Genomic DNA, 22,159 nt, shown 5'->3' with positions numbered 1-22,159 from the left:
AAATCTCAAAATAAATGTTTGTTTTGTTTTATTTTTTTTAACAGTGAGGGACAGAAGAGGAGGTGGAGGAGGTGGAGGAGTTCAGGAATGTGAAGGTCTGACTCCACCCCCTCCAGTCTGGCAGGCTGCCGTCCACGGCTCTTCCTGATTGGTCGGAGGTTAATTGATGCGGCTAATCACCCTCTGGGCTCCGTCTCCATGGCAACCTGGAGCGCTGCTGATATACAGGAGGGAGTCTATGAATCTCTGAGTCTCTGGGTCTATGAGTCTCTGAGTCTCTGGGTCTACGAGTCTCTGGGTCTCTGGGTCTCTAAGTCTATGAGTCTCTGGGTCTCTGAGTCTCTGGGTCTCTGAGTCACTGGGTCTCTGAGTCTCTGAGTCTCTGAGTCTATGAGTCTCTGGATCTCTGAGTCTATGAGTCTCTGAGTCTATGAGTCTCTGGATCTCTGAGTCTATGAGTCTCTGAGTGTCTGAGTCTATGAGTCTCTGGATCTCTGAGTCTCTGAGTGTCTGAGTCTATGAGTCTCTGGGTCTCTGGGTCTCTAAGTCTATGAGTCTCTGGGTCTCTGAGTCACTGAATCTCTGAGTCTATGAATCTCTGACTCTCTGGGTCTATGAGTCTCTGGGTCTCTGAGTCTTTGGGCTTTTGGCTGATGGGAAATAAAACCAGCAACCAGTGTGCTGCAGTCAACCGTTAGCATCACAGGCTAATCCCAGCGCTAGCACCGTGTGACCGTGTCTGCTAATGCTAAGCAGTGTTCTTGCGCGCTGATTGGCCGCTGGGACTGCTGGGGATCCAGGAAGTCGACGGTCGGACTCACACTCACACAGTTATGTGAGGCGGCAGGCTGAGTTAATCGAGCCCTGATCTGATTGGTCCGAGTCTGGAACCTTCTGACCACCAGCAGCAGCAGCAGCAGCAGCAGCTGGGGGAGGATCTGTGGTGGCGACTGCAGCCTGAGGCGGCGGCGGCGACGTGTTGTGTCGTTGTTTGGCTGTTGTGTTTGTGCGCTGCAGCGTCTCATCACACAGCAGGTGTTTTGTGTTTGTTGGTCTGATAAAAGTGCTTCTGCTGCTGCTGCTGGAGCAAACACACACCTCACCTGGCTGCCGACAACACGTGTGTGTGTGTGTGTGTGTGTGCGTGTCTGTGTGTGTGTGTTTGCGCTTTGTTCGTGCTCACAGTTGCCTGCGTGTTTGTTGTGCGTTTCACTGTTTCAGCCCTGGAAGCTGCAGCGCTTCCACACTCGTCTGATGGCAGAAAGCTTCTTTATAGCGCAGGCTGGACGATGAAAATAAGCACAAAGAAAGTAAAACTCTGCTCATATATTATAGTTGACAGAAGAATACTTTTCAATGTTTTAAGCTACAACACAAGTTCATTCTTTTTTTTTTTTTTTAAAAAAAAGGCTGAGTCAGTTTCCTCCTTGCTGCTCCGAGTAGCGCCACCTGGACTTGGAATCTGGAACTTCCTGTTTAGAATTATTTTTATTTTTATTAGATTTTTTTTTTTAATATATATTCCATCTCTGTTAAATTCTGTGAGTGAATATGAACAGATCTTCTTCCTGGCTCTTGCAGATAAGGCGGCTAACAGTTAGCGCTTAGCTCAGTGAGACAGCAACGACTCGACTCAGCGGCGCCTCCTGCCTGGACACGGCTAATTTTATATAATCAAATTCATAGAAATAATATTGGAACAAAATAAGCAAAAAAAAAAAAAAAAAAAAAATCTTCTTGGATCTGATCGGATCAGTAAAAAAAGTTTTTGTTTTAGTCTGCAGGGGGCGCTGCAGCTAACAGGCATCCTATGGAAATCCTGCATCAGAGTTTAGCACAACACAGTGCTACTGTGTGCAAGGCTGCATGTTCTGTCAGAGTGTGGTGGTGTGACAGTGTGTGTGTGTGAGAGTGTGTGTGTGTGTGTGTGTGTGTGTGTGTGTGTGTGTGTGTGTGCGTGCGTGTGTGTGTGTGTGTCTCCATAGAGCTCTGCATCATTTTATACCAGACAGGCAGAGTGTCGCACTGAATACTAAACAGCAGGGAGCTCCTCTTCACACTGCGCCGAGCCAGCCATATAGGACACACACACACACACACACACACACACACACACACACACACACACACACACACACAGTCTGTATTTTATGCTTCAATAATTTAGGTTCGGCCTCCATAGAAATAAATTTGTCTGAAATGAATCTGCATCATGACGGTAAACAGGCGCAATGAGCCGTGACTCATGTTGTGTGAGTGTGTGTGTGTGTGTGTGTGTGTGTGTGTGTGTTGTCACATGTTCATTGCACAGCAGTGTGAGTGACGCTGTGCTCTGGTTGGTGGAGGACTTTCTATCCGTCCACATCTCAGAGTCCACTCTGCCAGACTGCAGATGTCCTGGTGGAGCAGCAGCAGAACACTAATCGACCAGTAGAGGGTGGAAAGTCCCCCCCGGTGGCCAATGGTGGTATTGCAGCGGAAAAGTCCCCCTGAGTTTTTTAGTTTCACTTTCTGTGAATCACGGCCCTAAAGAAGCGGCCTCACGGTTGGAAATATCTGTGCTGTGGGCGGGGCTAGTAGAGGTGGGGTGGGGTGGGGGTGGGGGGAAACTAGGGGTCACATGACCAGGAAGTTGGCGTAGGAATGCAGTCACGTTGGGAAAAGCAACAGTGCTTTGATACTTTTTGATGAAGTTAAAACTGAAGCGTCCTGCTCTTGATTTTGTGAAAAAAATAATTTATTTAAAAAAAAACCACAACAATAATAGAATTCACCTTTTTCATTTCAATTCCCGGAAACAAAGAATCAGATTCACTGACCTTCTTCCACCAGGAGCTCCAGCTCTCCGTCTCCATTATAAAGGAACCGTGTGTCCATCATCAAAGGCTCTGCTCTGTTTAGAGGGTCCTCACTTTGCTCACTTGAATCAAACTGTCCCCAGGAGCCTTCTGCACCACACACACGCACACACACACACACACACACACACACACACACAGTGCAGCCCACTAAGCTGTATAGTTTCCACGGAGGAAGAAGATCTTTAATTCTCTGTTCTGCTGCTGGTTGTGTGTGCGTGTGTGTGTGTGCGTGTGTGCGTGTGTGTGTGTGTGCGTGTGTGTGTGTGTGTGTGTGTGTGTGTGTGTCGTGAGGATGTGCTGGAGCTGCTGCACGGCGCAGCGGCGGCCTCAGATGCTCCCGTCCTCGCCGGCGAGTTCAGCCGAGGCCGTCCGTCATTTACATTTATATTGCGGCGCTGCAGCCGAGCGGAGGATGGAGGGAGGGAAGGAAGGAGGAGAGGAAGGAGGAGAGGAAGGAAGATGTGACGGCTCCTCCTCCCTCGGCGTGCTGCGGAGCTGCAGCAGATGAAGAGTTCCACCTGCTGCGGCAGAGCCGCAGCAGTAAAAAAATCAAACACTTTGAATAAATGCATCGTTCTGGGTGAAAACGACTCACTGCTGGTTAATTCATGGGAATTCTTCTGGTTTTTATGATTTTCATCTCTTTTTAAATGTGAAAATAAGAATGTGTTGTGCTGGTGCTGCTGGTTTATGAATGAGGCTTATCGGAGGTAAATCCATGATTTTTTTTTTCCCCCCTCCATTCGGGCTGCTTGTGTTTGCAGATCATGACTCTGGACGACGGCGTCTGAAAGCCTCCGCAGCAACACTCTTTGGTTCCCACCACCTCCTCGCTACACCCGCCTCTGACCAGGTGGGGGCGCCGTCACGGTCACACCGCCGCCGTTCAGGAACATAAACTATGATAACGATTATTATTCTTTTTCTGGATGTTCATTTCATGTATTGTCACAAAAAGTCGTTGGCTTTCAGCAGCTGTAGTCCTCCTCTGCTAACGTGCTAACGTGCTAACGGGTCGCATTTTCCGCCAGATGGAGGTGAATGTGGCCAAGAAACGGCATCGCACGCGGTCCAAAGGAGTGAGAGGTGAGTCAGTCCACTTCCTGTCAGTCCCAGACTGACTCCTCCCACTGGTTCTTGACATCCTGCATTTTCCCGTTTTTCCCAAAGCTGCCGTGGAAGCTTCGACGCAGGAGCTGTTCAGGTGAGCAGTCCCGCCGCCAGCCACCGGGGGGGAGATGGCAGAAAGGTTTTCTTGAAACCCGTTGGCAGCAGCAGTGAAATCCAGCAGGTCTTGGAGGTCTGTCCCAGGTTCGAGGGTTGTGACGAGGGCGTCATCGACCTCCTCGACCCCTTGACCTCTGTGACCTTCTGGACCTTCGACAGCTGAGGTTTTTTTGAAGGCTGAATTCCGAGGTGCAGTGGGGGAGAGGGGGGGGAGTGTGAGGTCACCAGAGAGACTCTGAGCCAGGAGAACTTGTGGAAGCGCAGCTGATGTTGTGATGTTGCTGCAGGTGTTTTTGGCTCCGCCTCTTTAATCCCACTGAGCCGCAGTGAGCAGCAGGAGGATTAGCGATACGGCAGATTAGGGCTGAACTCTGCCTCAGGTCTGTCGGTGGGAACCGGATCCAGCCGGATCCGGCCGGATCCAGCAGCCCGACGGCTCCGGCGCCTAAGACACCTCATCCCGACGTCACGTGACGTGAATCTGGTGCTTTAATCCCCCCCGGAAACCTCTGGGCGGCTAATCTGAGGGATTCGTTGATGTCCAGCGCTGGAGGTGTCACATGACCGATCAGCTGACTGATCCCCAAGGGGGCGGGCAGGTCTGATTGGATGGAGGCTCCAGGTGGGATCTTCTCGTCAAGCCTGACGGTGGTTCAACCAATCAGATGTCAGCTTGTTATTCAGGCAGGCTGGAGCTTCACTGCTGCGATTGGCTGCGTGACATCTCCACCTCCACCACCCCCTGCTCCTCCTCATCCTCCTCCTCCTCATCCTCCTCCCGCGGCTCCTCTTTTAGCCTGCAGTTAGGAGGAGCGTAGGTCAGCCGATGCCGGGCGGAGGGTGGGCGGAGCTGTGCAGGGTGTGGGTCAAAGGTCGGCCCCGGCGTGTCTGCGGGGCGGAGGAGCCGCAGCGCTGCAACGGCGTGACTCACGACTCGACTCACGACTCGACTCAGACTGGAGGCACGATTCAACGATTCAACGAGTCCATGATTCAACCGGCCGACCGAGAGAAAGGGAGGGAAATAGAAAGTGGGACTTCATGGTCGGGAGGAAAGGGGCGGAGCTTCAGAGGGCGGGGTCAATGGAGGAAAAGCTCCACCCCATCTCTTCTCGGAGACCTCTGATTGGTCCTTCAGGTCCTGACTGTGTTTCCTTCACAGCTGTCCGACTCCGGGATGTGACGGCAGCGGACACGTCAGCGGGAAGTACGCCCGGCACCGCAGGTACCAGCACAACCACAACTAGACCAGAACCAGAACCAGAACCAGACCACAACCACAACCAGACCACAAACACAACTAGACCAGAACCACAACCACAACCAGACCACAACCACAACTAGACCAGACCAGAACCACAAACTAGACCAGAATCAGATCAGAAACAGAACATATGACAAACAAACAAACAAACAAACAAATGTTTATATGTACTGTATATATATGAAGGTGCAGCAGGTGAACTGTGTGTACATTGAGGCTGTGTTGACGTGACCTCAGAGTTCAATAACAACAACACAAAGACACAACACATTCTTCTGAAGCTGCAGCAAAAAAAATAAATAATAAAAAAAATAATAAATCCCACATCCATAATGGAATCAAAGCATCGGGCGAAATGTTTGGAGGTTATTTTAAAGCATCTCTGTGGTATTGCAGAGTGTGTGTGTGTGTGTGTGTGTGTGTGTGTGTGTGTGTGTGTGTGTGTGGAGGTTGCTGGGCTCTGGACAGCGGTGCCTGAGGTAACAGAGATAATGAGTGAGGGCAGGACGGCCAATCGCTGGCAGAGCTGGCGTCGGGGGAGGGGCGGAACCGTCCGCCGCCGCAGGAAGTTGTGTCTCTCATCAGCGGCAGCTTCCTGTTGCTGTTCCTGATGCTGTTTGTGTGTCAGCTGCTGCTGTTGCTGCTGCTGCCATTGCCACAGATGTGATTTTGCCATGAAAAGCCAGGGGGCGCCACCACTTCATACTTGGCTTGCATTCATGTCACATGACCCGGATCTTCAGCGTGACCTCTGAACCCTGAAAGTCCAGAACCTCGTCACAGCTCCACGTGGAGACGCCACTAAAGGAAGTGTGTTGCAGCTCATTTGTCCATCTATGCTAATTGCTAATTGCTAATTGCTAATTGTGTGAATCAGAGAGGAACTTTTCTCAGATTGTTGGTGTCCCTCTGCATTGTTAGCGCTAAAGGCCGTGTGTGTGTGTTCTGGATATAGTGCCGGCCGGGCCCTGTGGAGCGCATTAGGTTAGAGGGGGATGCTACGCTAACGGGGGATGCTAGAGTAGCTGAGGCTTTAGGGAGCGAAACATCAGGTTTCATGTCACCACCACAGAGGACCAAATTCAACACTAGCTCGTTAGCTCCTCCCCGCTAACAGACGGAGAAGGTGGGTCCTCTAGCGCCACCTCTCTTCCTCCTGGGGGAACTTTCAGCCAGACTGACTGAGTGCCGCTGCTCAGCGAGGCGGGGGAGGGGTTACCTTCCTCCCTTTGTCTCTCTCTCTCTCTCTCTCTCTCTCCCCCTCCCCTCCCTCTCTCTGGAGGGTGTCGCCATGGCGACAGGCGCCGTGCCGATGCTGCAGTGTGAGGACCAGGAGGGATGCAGCCCGCCGTCTCCCATGGCAACAGCTGCTATAGGATGCGAACGTGGCGGCGTCGCCCACATTGAACCCAGTGCCCCCCCTCCCCTCCCCGCCACCCCCCGCTCTGTCTGCATCTCCCCCAGCCCCCCTCCCCCTCCCCCTCCCCCGCTAGAAACAGAAGGCAGCGCCGACAGAGCAGCACAAGGCCGACATACAGAACCAGAGCAGGAGGACCCACTTTACATTGAAGCGTGTATGTATGTATGTGTGTGTGTGTGTGTGTGTGTGTGTGTGTGTGTGTGTGTGTGTGTGTGTGTGTGTGTGTGATGAAAGCAGCTCCAAACAGAACGAGCGAATCAAATGATTGAAAATGGTTTTGAGAAACTGCAACAGTTCCCAGTCCTAACCCTCCAAGACACGCCCCCTCTCCTCAGGACACGCCCCCACTGCTCCAGGTGGTCAGTGGGGGCGTGTCCTGAGGGGTGCGGGCGGCTGAGGAGGTTGGTCACCTGACTACAGTCCTCACAAAGCATCAGTTCAGCCTGCTGCACACACACACACACACACACACACACACACACACACACACAGTCTCTCTCTCTCTCTTTCTAATTACCATGTGTGGTCTCTCGCCCTTGTCTGCTGCATTCCCTCGTTTCTGATCTGCTTTAATTACTGCTGGAATTTTAATTGGCAGGAGACGGCGAGGCGGCTAAGGTCACACACACACATGCGCACGCACGCACACACACACACACACACACACACACACACACACACACACACACACACACACACTCTGAGGCTAGCAGCAGCAGCAGCAGCAGCAGCAGTTGTATTTCTCTCTGCTGTTGGTTTCGGCTCTTCAGTGTCTCGAGTCTCATCACTCTTTTCTCCCCACAGTCGGTCACATGACCCGCCGCTGTGGTCACCGGGTGGTCATGTGACCCGGCGAGGCTGCGGCGTGATGATGTCACTGATGGCGTTTGTCTCCCTGCAGTGTGTACGGCTGCCCGCTGGCCAAGAAGAGGAAGGCTCTGGAGAAACAACCTCTGGAACCTTCCGCCAAGAGGAGGCCCTTCAGCACCTCCTCGCAGGGGGAGGTGGAGGAGGAGGAGCAGGAGGAGGAGCAGGAGGCTGAGCGCACCTACACCAGCTACCAGAGCGAAACCATGGAGGTCAGAGAGGAGCAGGGAGGGAAGGAGCGAGGGGAGGTAGTGGAGGAGGAGGAGGAGGAGGAGGAGGAGGAGGAGGAAGAGGAGGACGACGACGACTCCTCGGAGGACAACGAGGAGCAGGGAGAGGAGGAGGAGGAGGAGGCAGCGAGAGGAGAGGGTGGAGAGCAGGAGGAGGAGGAGGAGGAGGAGGAAGAGGAGGAGGTGTATGAGGAGGAGGAGGAGGTGGAGTATGGCGACGATGAGGAGGAGCAGGAGGAGGAGGAGGGAGATGAAGATGACGCGGAGGAGGAGGAGGAGGAGATGCAGCAGCGGCAGAGTCGTCAGCACGGTGAGTCTCACTTCCTGTTTTTCACTGTTGTTTCCCTCTGTGGCGTCGCCCCCTAGTGGTCGTCTTTGGCTCTGTGACTCCGGAAGTGTCGCCGCCCTTCAGGACAGACACCAGGTTGGCGCGTACAGCCAGGAGGTACTCAGAACTGCCAGTTTTATTTTACTTTATTTTTTTAAGATTTGAGAGGAAGCAGATTAGCGCCCCCTAGTGTCCACAGCCTCAAACACGCCTGGTGGAGACGTTAACACGTCTGCACGAAACACCCCGCCAGTGACGCAAGAGATGGAGGTCAGGGAGAGCAGCTGACGGTGGAGAGAGAGAGAGAGAGCAGGTTCCCGCCTCCTGCTGGACGGAGGCGGTACTGCGGCCCCTCCCCTCCCTGAGCGCCGCCTCGTCTCGGCCGATGCGTCACATGGTCTCCGCCTCGTCTTCTCCTCCAGAGGGTATTTATGGCTCCTGAGTCGGAGCCTCGCTCTCTCTCTCTCTCTCTCTCTCTCGCCCGCCCGCTTCCCTCCCTCGCTCCCTCCCTCCCTCCCTCTCTCTCTTTGGCTCCCTCCCCCTCCGCCGCTTCCTGCGCCGCCGTGCCCAGAATTAGCGGTGGCGGCGGCGGCGCTGCGGCGCTCTGGGTTGTGTGTTTTTGTGAGTAAACAGGAAGATAATTGGGATGCGGCCGACGAATTCCCACATCTCCCAGATCTCCTGCAGCTCGTCGGAGGCTGTGAGAGCGTCGCTCCTCTTTTCATCAGCGGCCGACGGCGCCACCTGCAGTGTCAAGCCGCTTCCTGTCTCACCGACCAATGACAATCGACCTGCTCTTAAAGTGACGTCGACCCGCTTCTTCTCTTCTTCTCCTCCTCCCCTCCAGCCGACAACCTCTTCAAACCCGGCGGACCGTCTAAGCTCCTCCCCCTCCTGAGGGACGACAACAACAACAACAACGGCAGCGCTGGCTCCGCCCCCGCCGGCGCCGCCCCGCCCGGCTCCGGCCCCCCCGGCGAGGAGTACGAGAACTACGACGAGCTGGTGGCCAAGTCGCTGCTCAACCTGGGCAAGATCGCCGAGGACGCCGCCTACCAGGCCATGACCGAGTCGGAGATGAACAGCAACTCGTCCAACAGCGCCGACGAGGAGGAGGAAGAGGACGACGAAGAGGAGGAGGAGGAAGAGGACGAGGAGGAGGAGCACGGCGACGGGAAGGCGGAGCTTAGCGTGGACCTGGACAGCGACGTGGTGCGGGAGACGGTGGACTCGCTCAAGCTGCTGGCGCAGGGCCACGGCGCCGCCCTGCTGCCCGAGGACGGCTACCCGGACTGCGCCGCCCTGGTGGACGGCGGCGGCCTGGCTAACGGCCGGCCCTCCCTGCGGCTGGCGGCCGACAGCGAGGAGGACGTGTGTCTCAGCAGCCTGGAGTGTCTGAGGAACCAGTGCTTCGACCTCGCTCGCAAGCTGGGCGAAGAACCAGCGGCGGCCCACCAGCACCAGCAGCTGCACCTGGCCGACCACCACATGGTGCACCACCTGGGCAGGTAGGCGGCGCCCGCGCGGCTGTCAACCGAGTCACGTGACTTCCTATTGGCGGCTTGGATTGGCGACGTGAACCAGGCCCCGCTTCTCATTTCCACCACGGTTTGTGACCCTCTGACGTGCAGGTACGACGGCTGCCAGCAGGGGGAGCTGCACCCTCTGGAGCGCAGCTACTCGGACGTGGCCGACCTGATGAAGCTGGAGGAGCAGCAGATGAGCCCGGCGGCGTCGCACCGCGGCCAGGACGGCGACGAGGACACCACCTCGGTGGCCTCGGACGAGACCTTTGACCTCGCCAAGGGCAACCTGTCGCTGCTGGAGAAGGCCATCGCCCTTGAGTCGCAGCGGGCCAAGGTCGCCAGGGAGCGCGGCCAACCGGAGCACGGCTTTGCCCGGCGGGGGGGCGGCGGCGACCACCACCACCACCACCACCACCACCATCACCACCACCGGGGCCACGGCGCTGCCGGCGAGGAGCGCAAGTCCAGGACGCACCACGACGGCCTGAAGAGGGCGTACTACCCCAAAGGTCAGCAGCTTTGATGAGAATTCCTGTGGAGTCGGCCGAGTCTGGACCGGTCGGTCCGGATCAAACATCTGGAGTCCGTCCAGTCCGAGGTCGAGAGAAGACCCGGTAAAAATGCCCCCCCACCCCCGCCCCCCCAGTCCCCCCCGAGTTCGAGACGAGACCCAGTAAAAAGTGGTCTGGGGACCGAAACCAATCTGAAAGCGTTCCTCCGTTCTGCCTAAGGGGCCCCCTGGTGGTCCACGACAGGAACTACACCCTGAGAGTGACTGATAGATTTACTGGTGGTGTCTTTTCCAGATTCTTCCAGAGGGGAGAAGAAGGAGAGCAAGTGTCCCACGCCGGGCTGCGACGGCACTGGTCACGTGACTGGGCTGTACCCGCACCACCGCAGCCTGTCCGGGTGCCCCCACAAGGACCGCGTCCCGCCAGAGAGTAGGTCCACCGTCTGGGCCTCCAGGGGGCGCTCAACCAAGGCACCAAATTGATTGAGCCAGTTTAAGTTTAAAAGTGGTCCAGCTGTCGGCCACCCTGGGGTCTCTGGAGGGGGCGGGGCTAGCAGCACCATTCGCCCGCCGCCCCCTTCAGGTCCAAAGCCGAGGGTCTTTCCTTTCTTCTTCGTGGTTGGAGATGTTTTGGAACGAGGGGCTGACTTGGCTGCTTGGGTGTCGATCATCTCGTCCTGCATGAAGCTGCTCGTCTTCTGTCGCTTCACGTTGTGTCGTCTTTTCTTTTGTTCAACCTGCTGGAAGATGCAGATTTTCTCCTCCTCCTCCTCCTCTTCCTCAATCTCCTCTCCCCACTCCTCCTCCTCCTCCTCCTCCTCCTCCTCCTCTTCTCTGAGGTTTTAATCAGGTGTTGGACTCACAGCCGATTGGTTTGTTCAGATTAGATCAGGGTTGAGTCACCTTGACGACGCCATCTGGGCGCCGCGTCAATGCAGTCTGACAGCAGGGGGCAGCACTGACGGCACAGAGCGGCGGCCACGCAAACAACTCCAACCTCAACTCGATTTTAGACTCGAGAAGATTTTCAGATGAGAAAGTTGAAATTTTATGGAAGGAAAAAAGATGATGGAGCTCCACGGAGACACGAGGGAAGATTTTAAATGAAGGAGATTATTATGGATCTGTGATGGATAAAGCAGTGGATGAGGAAACATGATTTAGAGCCACAACCTGCAAGAGGAGCACGTCAAACCACACACACACACACACACACACACACACACACACACACACGTCCTTGCTTTTCTTTCCCATCTGCAGACTCATCACTGTTTTTTTCTCGCTGCATGACAAACTGGCTCCTCCCACTTTACTCTCCTTGTTGTGTCTCAGTGAACAAAATGCAAATGACCGACTTTGTGTGTGTGTGTGTGTGTGTGTGTGTGTGTGTGTGAGAGTGTGTGTGTGTGTGTGTGTGTCACTGCCGTGAGTGGGGACAAAGAGGTCAAAGAGGCTTGTGGAAAAAGTGGGAGCTGTTCAGGTGCAGTTTGTGGAGTCTGAGCTGAGCGACGCCTCTGCTAGCAGCTGCTAACGGTTGCTAACGGCTAGCCTTGGACCTGCAGTACCCCCCCTGCTCCTCTGGGGGGGGGGCAGTAATGTGTCAGATTTGTCAGCTTTTCAGGCTGAAGAAACAACTTGATGCCTTTTAAAATCAACCCGTTCAAAAACGTTATCGGCCAACAAACTGCTGTTAATAACCAATCAATCAATCAGTCAGTCAGTCAATCAATCAATCAGTCAGTCAATCAATCAGTCAATCAATCAATCAATCTGACCCAAATACGTTTTCCCACAAACATTTCCAAACTCTAGTATTTCTCTTCAGGGATAATATCTGCAAACTGCCCCTGGGCCCTGCGTTTCCACCACGTTCCTGAGGGTGGCGCTGTGTGCATGCTGCTGTCTAACCGCCGTGGTCCGACCGCCGGGTGACTTCCTGTCTGCTCCTAACCCTCGCTGTCTCTCTCACCCTCTCCTGTCTGCTGACCACAAGTCCTTGCCATGTATGAGAATGTGTTAAAGTGCCCGACCCCCGGCTGCTCTGGACGGGGTCATGTCAATAGCAACAGGAACTCCCACCGCAGGTGAGTCGGCCGGCGCCCCCTACCTGTCCAGACGCAGAGTCGCGGCCTGCGACCGTCGTCCAGTGTTTCAGCAGCGGCGAGCGACCAAACTCTGTCTCTCCAGGCCAGTGGAACCAGTGGAATCCAGTGGAACCAGTGGAACCAGTGGGGCTTCACACAAACTGACCTCCAGGGGTCACGTCCTGATCTTCATCATCATCATCATCATCATCATCATCATCATCAACAAAAACAACATCAGTTTGTGTCTCTCTGAACTCCAGCAGAGAAGATGGACTGGTTCCACTGATCTGCCTGGTTCCACTGGTTCATCTGGTTCTACTGGTTCCTCTAGTTCCACTGGTTCCACTGATCTGCCTGGTTCCACTGGTTCATCTGGTTCCACTGGTTCCACTGGTTCATCTGGTTCCACTGGTTCCTCTGGTTCTACTGGTTCCTCTAGTTCCACTGGTTCTACTGATCTGCCTGGTTCCACTGGTTCATCTGGTTCCACTGGTTCCACTGGTTCCTCTGGTTCTCCTGGTTCCTCTAGTTCCACTGGTTCCACTGATCTGCCTGGTTCCACTGGTTCCACTGATCTTCCTGGTTCCACGGATCTGCCTGGTTCCCCTGGTTCTACTGGTTCCTCTGGTTCTATTTGTTCCTCTGGTTCCCCTGGTTCTACTGGTTCCACTGATCTGTCTGGTTCCACTGGTTCCTCCGGTTCTACTGGTCTGGAGGGTCGAACAGAGTGGGTCAGTCTGGGTCACGACTCTGAGCCGCTGGTCAGCTTGACGTCACGGTTTCCCGTCACACTGAAGACGATCCAGGGGTCTTTCGCCCCCCAGTGGTCCAGTTTAGCATTTTTTTAGGAGCTTGACAGATTTATTATTTATCTCTGGCAGCAGCCAGAACTGATTGGACATTGGTTCTTATGAACAGACATGAAGGACCTGAAGGTGTGTCTGCAACACATGGGCCGACAGATCACACACACACACACACACACACACACACACACACACACACAGTTTTGAATTATGTAATATGATTAGGATTCACACACACAAGCCCTAAATCTCAGACACACACACTCTCTGTCTCTCTCTCTCACACACTCACACACACACACACTCACACACACACACACACACACACACTCACACACGCACAGTTTTATGCACACAACGTCTCTGTGGAATGCATATCTGCACACACACACGCGCGCAGACATGGCTGCAGGGTGTGTTATGTAGCACAGCTCCACTGGGAGAGGGAACAAAGCGCTAGCAAGCTAACTAGCTCAGCCGCGGCTAGCTACCTGCTCACACCTCTTTCATGTCTGCTAGTCGCCATGGTAACGCAGCAGCAGCAGCAGCAGCAGCAGCCACACACTCCATACACACACACACTGAGGGTGTGTGTGTGTATGGAGTGTGTGTGTGTGTGTGTGTGTGTGTGTGTGTGTGTGTGCTGCTCAGGACAGCCTGTGTTCCAGTTTCTCTCGGGGTGTGAGTGTCGATCCAGTGCACTGTGCCTGTCCGTCCTGCCTCACAGGTGTGGCTGAACAGTCAGCAGCAGCAGCAGCAGCAGCAGCAGCAGCCGCAGCAGGGGGCGCTGTGGAGCAACGCTCAAAACTAGTGAATCAGTCCCAATCTGGTGACTCAGTGACTTAAAGACTTAAAGAGTCAAAACGCAGGAGAGTTGACAACTCTCTGGTTTATGAGTGCTGAACTGTGTGTGTGTGTGTGTGACTGTGTGTTGGTGTGTACACTTCAGTGTGTAACAATGCTGTCCCTCCTCTGCCCCTCCCCCTCCCCCTCCCCTCCCTCCCCCAGTCTGTCTGGCTGTCCAATCGCGGCTGCTGAGAAGATGGCGAAGGTCCATGAGAAGAGCCACACGGTCGACACCTGCAGTAAAAGCAGCAGTCAGACGTCGGACCGAGTCCTCAGGTGACCCCCCCCCCCCGGAGCACATCTTGGGGGCCAATGGCTGACCCCTGACCCCTGACCTCCCTCCCTCCCTCCCTCCCAGGCCCATGTGCTTCGTCAAGCAGCTGGAGATTCCTCAGTACGGCTACAAGAACCACGTTCCCACCAGCACGCCGCGCTCCAACCTGGCCAAGGAGCTGGAGAAATACTCCAAGACCTCCTACGACTACTCCACCTACGACGGCCAGCACGCCACCGCCGCCGGGGGCGGGGCTGCCGGCGGAGTGGGCGGCGTTGGGGGAGTGGGCGGGGCCTACGGGAGGCGGAGCCAGTTGGGCAGGTCGCAGCACGGCCGGGAGCCCTCGCCCAAAGGCTACGAAGGTGAGAGACGCCGGGCCGCCTTCTGACCAAGCGCAGCTTGGCTGGTCGCTCGACTGGTCCGCTGACACATTTGTAATACACCTCTATATGGATACGCCTGTGAAAATGAAATGATGGAAACGCACCCAGTGACTCCGCCCCTAGAGCAGAGCGGTCAAACTTTGATCAGGAATCTTGTTTTTTTCAATTCAAAATGAATTGATAGCGGCGACCCTGCTGACTCCTGGCTGTAGCTCCACCTCTTTCTCCTCAGATCGGACCTCTGATTGGTTGTCTGTCTCGGTCTGACTGGGCAGAAGGCAAACGAGATGAGCTGAAGTTTTCAGTCACGAGCTGCGAGCGTCACCATTCCTGGCGTTTTGCAGTGAAAGCGGAGCAGCGTGCGGCTAACGGCTAACACGTCTTCCCACAGCCAAGCGCTACTGCAAGACGTCGAGCCCGGCCAGCAGCACCACCAGCAGCTACGCCCCCAGCAGCAGCAGCAGCCTGAGCTGTGGAGGAGGAGATGGAGGGGGTGTTGGCGGAGGAGGTGGAGGAGGAGGAGGCGGAGGGAGCAGCGCCAGCAGCACCTGCAGCAAGAGCAGCTTTGACTACACCCACGACATGGAGGCGGCGCACATGGCGGCCACGGCAATACTCAACCTGTCCACCAGGTGTCGGGAGCTCCCTCACGCTCTGGGGGGGAAACCGCAGGACCTGCTGACTCAGGTGGGCCTCCTCCCTCGCCACCTCCTCTGTCTCCTCCTCCTCCTCCTCCTCCTCCTCCTCCTCCGATCTTCACCTCCTCCCTCTTCTCCTCCAGAGCCCGGTGGACGACCTGGATGATGGAGGTGTGGAGGTGTCCGGTCACCCTGGGGGTCCTGAGGGCAGTGGGACGGTGCTGACTCCGCTGCAGCCCATGTCCCCCCAGCGGCAGGCGCTGCTGAGCAGCCGCTGCTACCAGCTGAGTGAGGCCGACTGCTGGGAGCTGCCCGTCGACTACACCAAGATCAAGAGGCTGGGCGACGAGCCAGAGCACAAGGAGGTAACGGGAAGGAAGGACCGCGGCGGGCTAGCTCGCTAGCTCAGGTAGCCCGCTAGCTAGTGTGTTAGCGACTTAGCAGCCCTGTTTGTCAGCGCGTGAGTGGCGAGCGAAGCAGTTAAGAAAGTGACCAACGTGTGAACTGAAACTTAATGAATCGTCTGATTCACTCACTGAATCAACGCGTTGGGTCACAGTAAAAGTTTGACCTCTGACCCCTGTCGTCAGGAAGCCTGCAGCTCTGCACCTGGCGCAGGTGGCACCTCCCACGTGGGCGGTCTGTGCACTGCGCCACTCCCGAGTCTTAGCTAACAAGAGTTCGGAGTTGAGCTGCTGGGTTTCCGTTGCCCTCTGAATAACCCCCGGCCCCTGACCCTTGACCCCCGCCTGTCCAGTTTGAGTAGAAGCAGGTGCCTGCAGCCCGAAGTGACGCCTTGCAGTCTTGTTATTTCTCGTCGCTGCAGCAGGCCGACGAGCTGGATCCCTTCCAGGAGCTGCTGGAGGAGCAGCGCTACCCGGTGGCCACGCCCAGTCCCAAGCACCACAAGTACCCGGCCTGCAAGGAGAGCAAGAAGGAGCTCATCACGTAAGGAACTCACACTCACTCAGCCCATCACTGCCGCCGCCCCCTGGTGGTGACGTCAGAGATTGCAGCTTACAGCCGGTGTGGGACGGAGCAGCAGCAGAGGTCTGCAGAGCCGCTGTTCTGGTCCCGCTTTTCTAGACCGCCCCCTAGCGTCTGGCCACTGCCCCCTGACCTCTGACCTCTCACCAGACAGCACTAGTACTAGTCATTGGCTTCAAAAGTGGGACTTGTTTGGCCAAAAAGTGGTATTTCTGCAGGACGCTGGAGGTGAGTGGCTGCATTTTCACTGTTGTTCAGTAGGTGGCACTGTCGCAAAAAACAAAAACAAAAACACAAGGGAGAAACAATAAAGGGTGTGTGTGTGTAAATGTGGGAGTTGAACAGCAGCTCTGAGAGCCACACGGGGGCGCTCTCTCGATCACAGTGGCGATCACAGACAGGTGTCGTGTTTTATTCAGCAGGCCAGTAGGGGGCTCCACTGACTGGGAGTACATTGATCAAGTCGCTCGCTCGATCCTGGACCTCCGGTCCTGGACTTCCTGGTCCTGGACTTCCAATCCTTGACCTCCAGTCCTTGACCTCCAGACCTGGACTTCCTGGTCGTGGACACCCAGTCCTTGACCTCCAGACCTGGACTGCCTGGTCCTGGACTTCCAGTCCTTGACCTCCAGTCCTTGACCTCTAGACCTGGACTTCCTGGTCCTGGACTTCCAGACCTGGACTTCCTGGTCCTGGACACCCAGTCCTTGACCTCCAGACCTGGACTTCCAGACCTGGACTTCCTGGTCTTGGACTTTCAGTCCTTGACCTCCAGACCTGGACTTCCTGGTCCTGGACACCCAGTCCTTGACCTCCAGTCCTTGACCTCCAGACCTGGACCTCCAGACCTGGACTTCCAGACCTGGACTTCCTGGTCCTGGACACCCAGTCCTGGAACTCCAGTGCTGGACTGCTGCGACCAGCTCAGCCTCCCGCTTTGATCCGGAAGATTCTGTTTTCAATCAAAGCTCAGAAGGCTGCAGTAAGTCAGTCAGTCTCACTCGGCCATTGCCGCCACCGCCATCTTGTTGTCTCTCCCTCTGAAGGCTGTCGAGTTGTCAGCTGGCTGACAAGAACCTCCGCGGCGGGATGATGAGCAACAACTCGCAGGAACTCAAGTGAGTAACGGCAACGAGCAGCCGAAGACCCACAAAGACTTGTTGTGTTGTCGCGACTCAAGTCGTCGTTCACACGGCGCCGGCGAGTCTAACCCCTGTTTGCGTTTTGGCGCCCTCAGGTGTCCGACACCTGGCTGCGACGGGTCGGGACACATCACGGGGAACTACGCCTCCCACAGGAGGTAGGCTGAACTGCACCCTGACGGCAGGACGTAGATTCAGAGCCACCACGGACATGACCGATCTCACGGTGGCCGCGGGCAAAACTGCGCTACCTCGCTTTAAGACCCGCCCCCTCAGGGCCCCGATTGGTCAGGGTTTGGTTGTGGTTGTGCAGCAGGAACACTGAGCCAATCAGTGCCTGTGGGAGACAGGCGGGGAGTGAGGAGGAGGTGGAGTGTTGGCGGTGGCTACCGCAGGATCGGTCATTTCGAGTTCTGGTCCCACATTTGTACACTGCCACCTACTGGACGCCTGAAAAACTGCTACCACGTCAGCGTCCACCAACCAAACACCAGCTTTTGTCAAAACAAGCGATGCTTGGAAAAAAAAGGGGCCTAGGGGCTGCGGGTTGGAACTAGGGGGCGCTAGAGCAGAGAGACGGACAGGTGTACTGTTGTTGTGAGTGACCTCTGACCCCCTGACCCCCTGTCTTCTGTCCTGCAGTCTGTCCGGCTGTCCACGGGCCAAGAAGAGCGGCGTGAAGATTCTGCACAGCAAAGAGGACAAGGACGAGCAGGAACCAATCAGGTAAGGAGGCGGGGCTAAAGCCCTCCCACCTGATCCCAGCAGGTACTATTTCGTTGGGAACTTCGTGGTGGTGGTGGAGGAGCAGGAGGAGGAGGAGGTGTGGTGGTGGAGGAGGAGCAGGAGCAGGAGGAGGAGGAGGGGGGCGGTTCCCAACGTTCCAAACCCTCCTGAGAAAGATTCTTGGTTAGCGGAGCGTCGCTGTCTTCTGAAGGTTCGTCCCGGTTCCACAGGTGTCCGGTGCCGGGCTGCGACGGCCAGGGTCACGTGACGGGGAAGTACGCCTCGCACCGCAGTGCCTCGGGCTGCCCCCTGGCGGCCAAGAGGCAGAAGGACAGCTACGTCAACGGCTCTCCGTTCGTGTGGAAATCTGGAAAGACGGACGGGATGAGCTGCCCGACGCCCGGCTGCGACGGCTCGGGACACGTCAGCGGCAGCTTCCTCACACACCGCAGGTGGGCGTGGCCTCTTTCCCACAGTCCTTTTTCTGCGTCTTAGCATCAGGCCTCCAAACAAACTGTGCCTGTGCCGTGTGTCTGCAGCCTCTCCGGCTGCCCTCGGGCCACAGCCGCCATGAAGAAAAGCCGAATGAGCAGCGTGGACCTGCTGAGCATCAAGCAGAGGGCGAGCAAAGGTCAGTGACCCCGACCTCCCACGCACACATCACCACACATCCTCTTCTTCTTCTTCTTCTTCTTCTTCTTCTTCTTCTCGGAGTTGGAATGGTCCCCACTTGCAGCTTCCTGCGGCCGTCCTCGGCATTCTGAGCCATGACTTGAGCCACAGCATCGGTCGATCTGAGCCATCGTAACTCCATGGTGACGTCTTTGTTGTTGTTGTTGTTGTTGTTGTTGTTGTGCTGCAGGCATCGAAAACGATGAAGAAATCAAACAGCTGGATGAGGAGATCAAAGATCTGAACGAGTCCAACAATCAAGCGGAGTCGGACATGATCAAGCTGAGGACACAAGTGAGTCCAGGCCAAGGCCCAGGCCCAGGCCCAGGCCCGGGTCCAGGTCCAGGGTGGGAGGAGTTTGGTCCAGTGGGTGGGACAATAAAGATGGTGCTACAGGTAGAACCGTGCAGGTGGAACCATCAGAACCATCAGGGTTCTTGTACGAGGAGGCTGAACCCTCGAGTCCTACTGACCAAAACTATTTGGACAGCTGTTGCTAAATTAACAATGCGCAGCGTGTGGTAAACGCTGCCCCCCGGTGGTCTCTCAGAGGTCTCCTCCACATAACAGCTCAGCCTGTCTCCACCCCCTATGCCAGATCACCACCATGGAGACCAGCCTCAAGTCCATGGAGGAGGAGAACAAGGCCATGGAGCAGCAGAACGACTCGCTGTTGCACGAGCTGGCCAACCTCAGCCAGTCGCTCATCAACAGCCTGGCCAACATCCAGCTGCCGCACATGGTAAGAGAGAGAGGGCGGGCGGGCAGCGTGGAGGAGGCGCAGCTTGGGGAGTGTCTCCTCCCACCGCAGGGTCTCCTCCTCCCTCCTCCCAGTTGTCGATGTCGAGCGGAATGACTTTTTTTTTGAAGAAGTGGGTTTTGTGCTGATCTGGCAACGTGTCCGGTCCTCCAGGGTCCAGGTTTCTTCTTCTTCTTCTTCATCCGCTTCTTTTCCGTTTTACCACCTTCCTTTTTGTACCCAGCAATCCATGCTGTTGCTTCTTTGCCGCTTTGCTAACGCCTCACACGGGGGACAAAAAACAAAACAAAACAAGCCCCGCCCACCTCTGTTTTTGGTTTCCTTCCCTCGTGTGTGTTCAGTTTTTGTCGTGACGTGTGGGCGGCTGTGTTGACGTCATGTTGTCTCAGTGTAGAAAGAAGCCCGCGGCTAATTGGATAATCTCGCTCTGAGCCCAGTTTGCTCGACAGCCAATCGGTGTCCTCCTGTGATTTCCCTTCACCTTTCAGTGTCGGAACCGTTCGTCTTAACAAGGGAACCGGTCCAAGAGTCCCACCTCACACCTCAGGTGCTTGCGTCGGAAAGATACAAAGTGAATCAAAGACTCGCTGTTCGCTGACTCACTTCCTCAAAGATCCAGTTCAAAAAACATCTGACGGCTAAAGTCAATGTGGCGAAGACTGCGAGCTGGAGAGAGTCGTTACATAAGTGAGTTGGAATGATTCATTTTTAGCTCGTGAGTCAGTGTTATTTTGTGACACCAACGTGTCGGCGCACTTGTGACAAAACGATTAAAAATTCCACGCAAACTCCTCGCGTCTTGAATTTCAAATTGAGCCCAAGTCAAAAGCAATGTTGGGTTGGAAGCTAACGGAAGCTAGCGGAAGCTAACGCAAGCTAACGGCGCGCCGACACAGTCAAACGCACGTCACACGGCCGCTGGTGAAAGAGGAATTTGTGACCGGAGCGACGACGACTTGTTAAGGCGGACGGACGACACTGTGTGTTCCCCCCCCCCCCTATTTATTTTCTATTTCCTCGGTGTAGCCTGTGAAGCCTGGTGGGCCGGCTAAAGGCTAACAGACGACTTCTCTGTTGCACCTCCTCTCCTGTAGAGACCGCTGCCACAGAAAGAGGCCCCAGTAAAGCATAACTGCTGTTTGCAGCTGCCTCCCAGAGTAAGAGCTGCACCTCCTTTATCCAATTATCCTTCTCTTCTGCACTGTCATTCTCCCCCCCACCCCCGCCCCCCCACAACCCCCCCCCCCTCCTCCCTGTTAGCACAGCACAGCTGACCACTTGATGCAGGGTGACCCAGTTCTGAAGCTAAAGTGTCAACATCCTATACTTTTAAGTGTGTCAACTTCATTTTGGGGGGGATTTCCCTCTTTGTGATTAGCGTCGCTATTGTCTCCACTGGCAGTCAGCCAGTCAGTCAGTCAGTCAGCGAGTCAGTCAGTCAGTCAGTCAGTGGATGGGAACCTCATGTATAGAAAATAAAAAGCAAGAATTGATAGAAACAGAGACCGAGGACAGGCGAGAGAAGCCCAGCAGAATCTTGAGATCAAAGCGTGCTGAGGAAGTTGACCTTCACAGAGAAAGTTCTGCTGTTCTTGAGACGCTGCCCCCTGTTGGTCCTTCAGGTTGAGCTCAATTTACTCTCTTGATCCCCAATCGTGTCTCCCTCCATCTCAGCATTGGGTTTGTTTTGCATCCTGGTTTTTTCTATTTTTTTATTTCCATCTGCTAAACATGAACCTCCATCCATCCATCCACCAGCTGACCATCCCCCCCTCCCCCCACTGGTTTCTGCATGTCTGGGAGCTGCGTAGCGCCACAGGCTGAAGTCAGATGCAGTATTGAAAAGGAGGATTTCAGGATGTTGTTGTGATCCCTTCCTTCCTTCCTTCCTTCCTTCCTTCCTTCCTTCCTTCTTTCCTTCCTTCCTGTCTTCCTAACTTTCCCCCCCGACGATGCCTTGAAGAAAAACAAGAAACAACCTCTCCTCCTCCGCTGACTGTCTTGTTTCTCGGTGGCTTTTCTTCCTTCTCCCGCAGGAGCCGATGAACGAGCAGAACTTTGACACGTATGTGAGCACGCTGACAGACATGTACACACACCAGGACCAGTACCAGAGCCCGGAGAACAAGGCCCTGCTGGAGAACATCAGACAGGCCGTCCAGGGCATCCAGGTGTAGCCCCCTCAGAACAACCTTGGCCCTCAAACTAACAAATGCAAAGCAAAAACAACACGAGAAAAAAAAAATAGTTTGAAAAAGAACAAAAGAAGAAAGAAGAAGAAGAAGAATGTGAGCGGGTTGTTTTTTCGCTGCTGTAATCTACAATAGTTCCTTTATTCTTCTGCTGATGAGCTTCTCAACTCCATGAGTAACTTTTTTTTAAGGAACGTTTCAATTGTCGTTGCCTTGCTTTGAAGAAAAAACAAAACAAAACAAACAAACCACGGTTGTTTTCAAACGAACAATCCACATTTTGTACATTTTCATAAGATCTCATACAATGTGATGTAATGTTTATAGCTGCCGATGTATGCACATTCCTCGTGTACATGTATGTATATTGATTTGATCGTAAGCGTCAATCATCGTTTTTATTTTCTTG

The 22,159-nt window shown here is 55.0% G+C and overlaps 1 protein-coding gene across 5 annotated transcripts in view; it reads left to right on the top strand.

Annotated features, from left to right (window-relative positions):
• Positions 1-21,994, top strand: part of myt1la (myelin transcription factor 1-like, a) — a 25,109-nt gene extending 3,115 nt beyond the window's left edge. Inside the window, exons 2-24 of one of the 5 annotated variants that reach the window (XM_076015917.1) lie at positions 3,626-3,714; positions 3,893-3,947; positions 4,032-4,065; positions 5,251-5,313; positions 7,674-8,179; positions 9,045-9,705; positions 9,829-10,232; positions 10,530-10,664; positions 12,231-12,321; positions 14,139-14,252; positions 14,335-14,612; positions 15,025-15,320; positions 15,415-15,636; positions 16,098-16,219; positions 17,305-17,376; positions 17,496-17,558; positions 18,043-18,126; positions 18,357-18,578; positions 18,666-18,757; positions 18,989-19,092; positions 19,397-19,540; positions 20,653-20,715; positions 21,595-21,994. In XM_076015917.1, coding sequence (XP_075872032.1) covers positions 3,893-3,947; positions 4,032-4,065; positions 5,251-5,313; positions 7,674-8,179; positions 9,045-9,705; positions 9,829-10,232; positions 10,530-10,664; positions 12,231-12,321; positions 14,139-14,252; positions 14,335-14,612; positions 15,025-15,320; positions 15,415-15,636; positions 16,098-16,219; positions 17,305-17,376; positions 17,496-17,558; positions 18,043-18,126; positions 18,357-18,578; positions 18,666-18,757; positions 18,989-19,092; positions 19,397-19,540; positions 20,653-20,715; positions 21,595-21,735 — 3,966 coding nt within the window. In that variant the 5' untranslated portion in view covers positions 3,626-3,714 and the 3' untranslated portion in view covers positions 21,736-21,994. Of the gene's footprint in view, positions 1-3,625; positions 3,715-3,892; positions 3,948-4,031; positions 4,066-5,250; positions 5,314-7,673; positions 8,180-9,044; positions 9,706-9,828; positions 10,233-10,529; positions 10,665-12,230; positions 12,322-14,138; positions 14,253-14,334; positions 14,613-15,024; positions 15,321-15,414; positions 15,637-16,073; positions 16,220-17,304; positions 17,377-17,495; positions 17,559-18,042; positions 18,127-18,356; positions 18,579-18,665; positions 18,758-18,988; positions 19,093-19,396; positions 19,541-20,652; positions 20,716-21,594 lie in introns of all 5 variants that reach the window. The other 4 variants (XM_076015915.1, XM_076015919.1, XM_076015918.1 and 1 more) reach the window with 4 other exon arrangements.
• Positions 21,995-22,159: the final 165 nt, after the last annotated feature.

This window comes from Nelusetta ayraudi, unplaced genomic scaffold (assembly GCF_046127955.1).
Source record: "Nelusetta ayraudi isolate G7.1 ecotype Tasmania unplaced genomic scaffold, CSIRO-AGI_Nayr_v1 ptg000203l, whole genome shotgun sequence".
Lineage (NCBI taxonomy): Eukaryota > Metazoa > Chordata > Actinopteri > Tetraodontiformes > Monacanthidae > Nelusetta > Nelusetta ayraudi.
The sequence above is the reverse complement of the archived record's forward strand: the minus strand, read 5'-3'. Positions and strand labels throughout refer to the sequence as shown.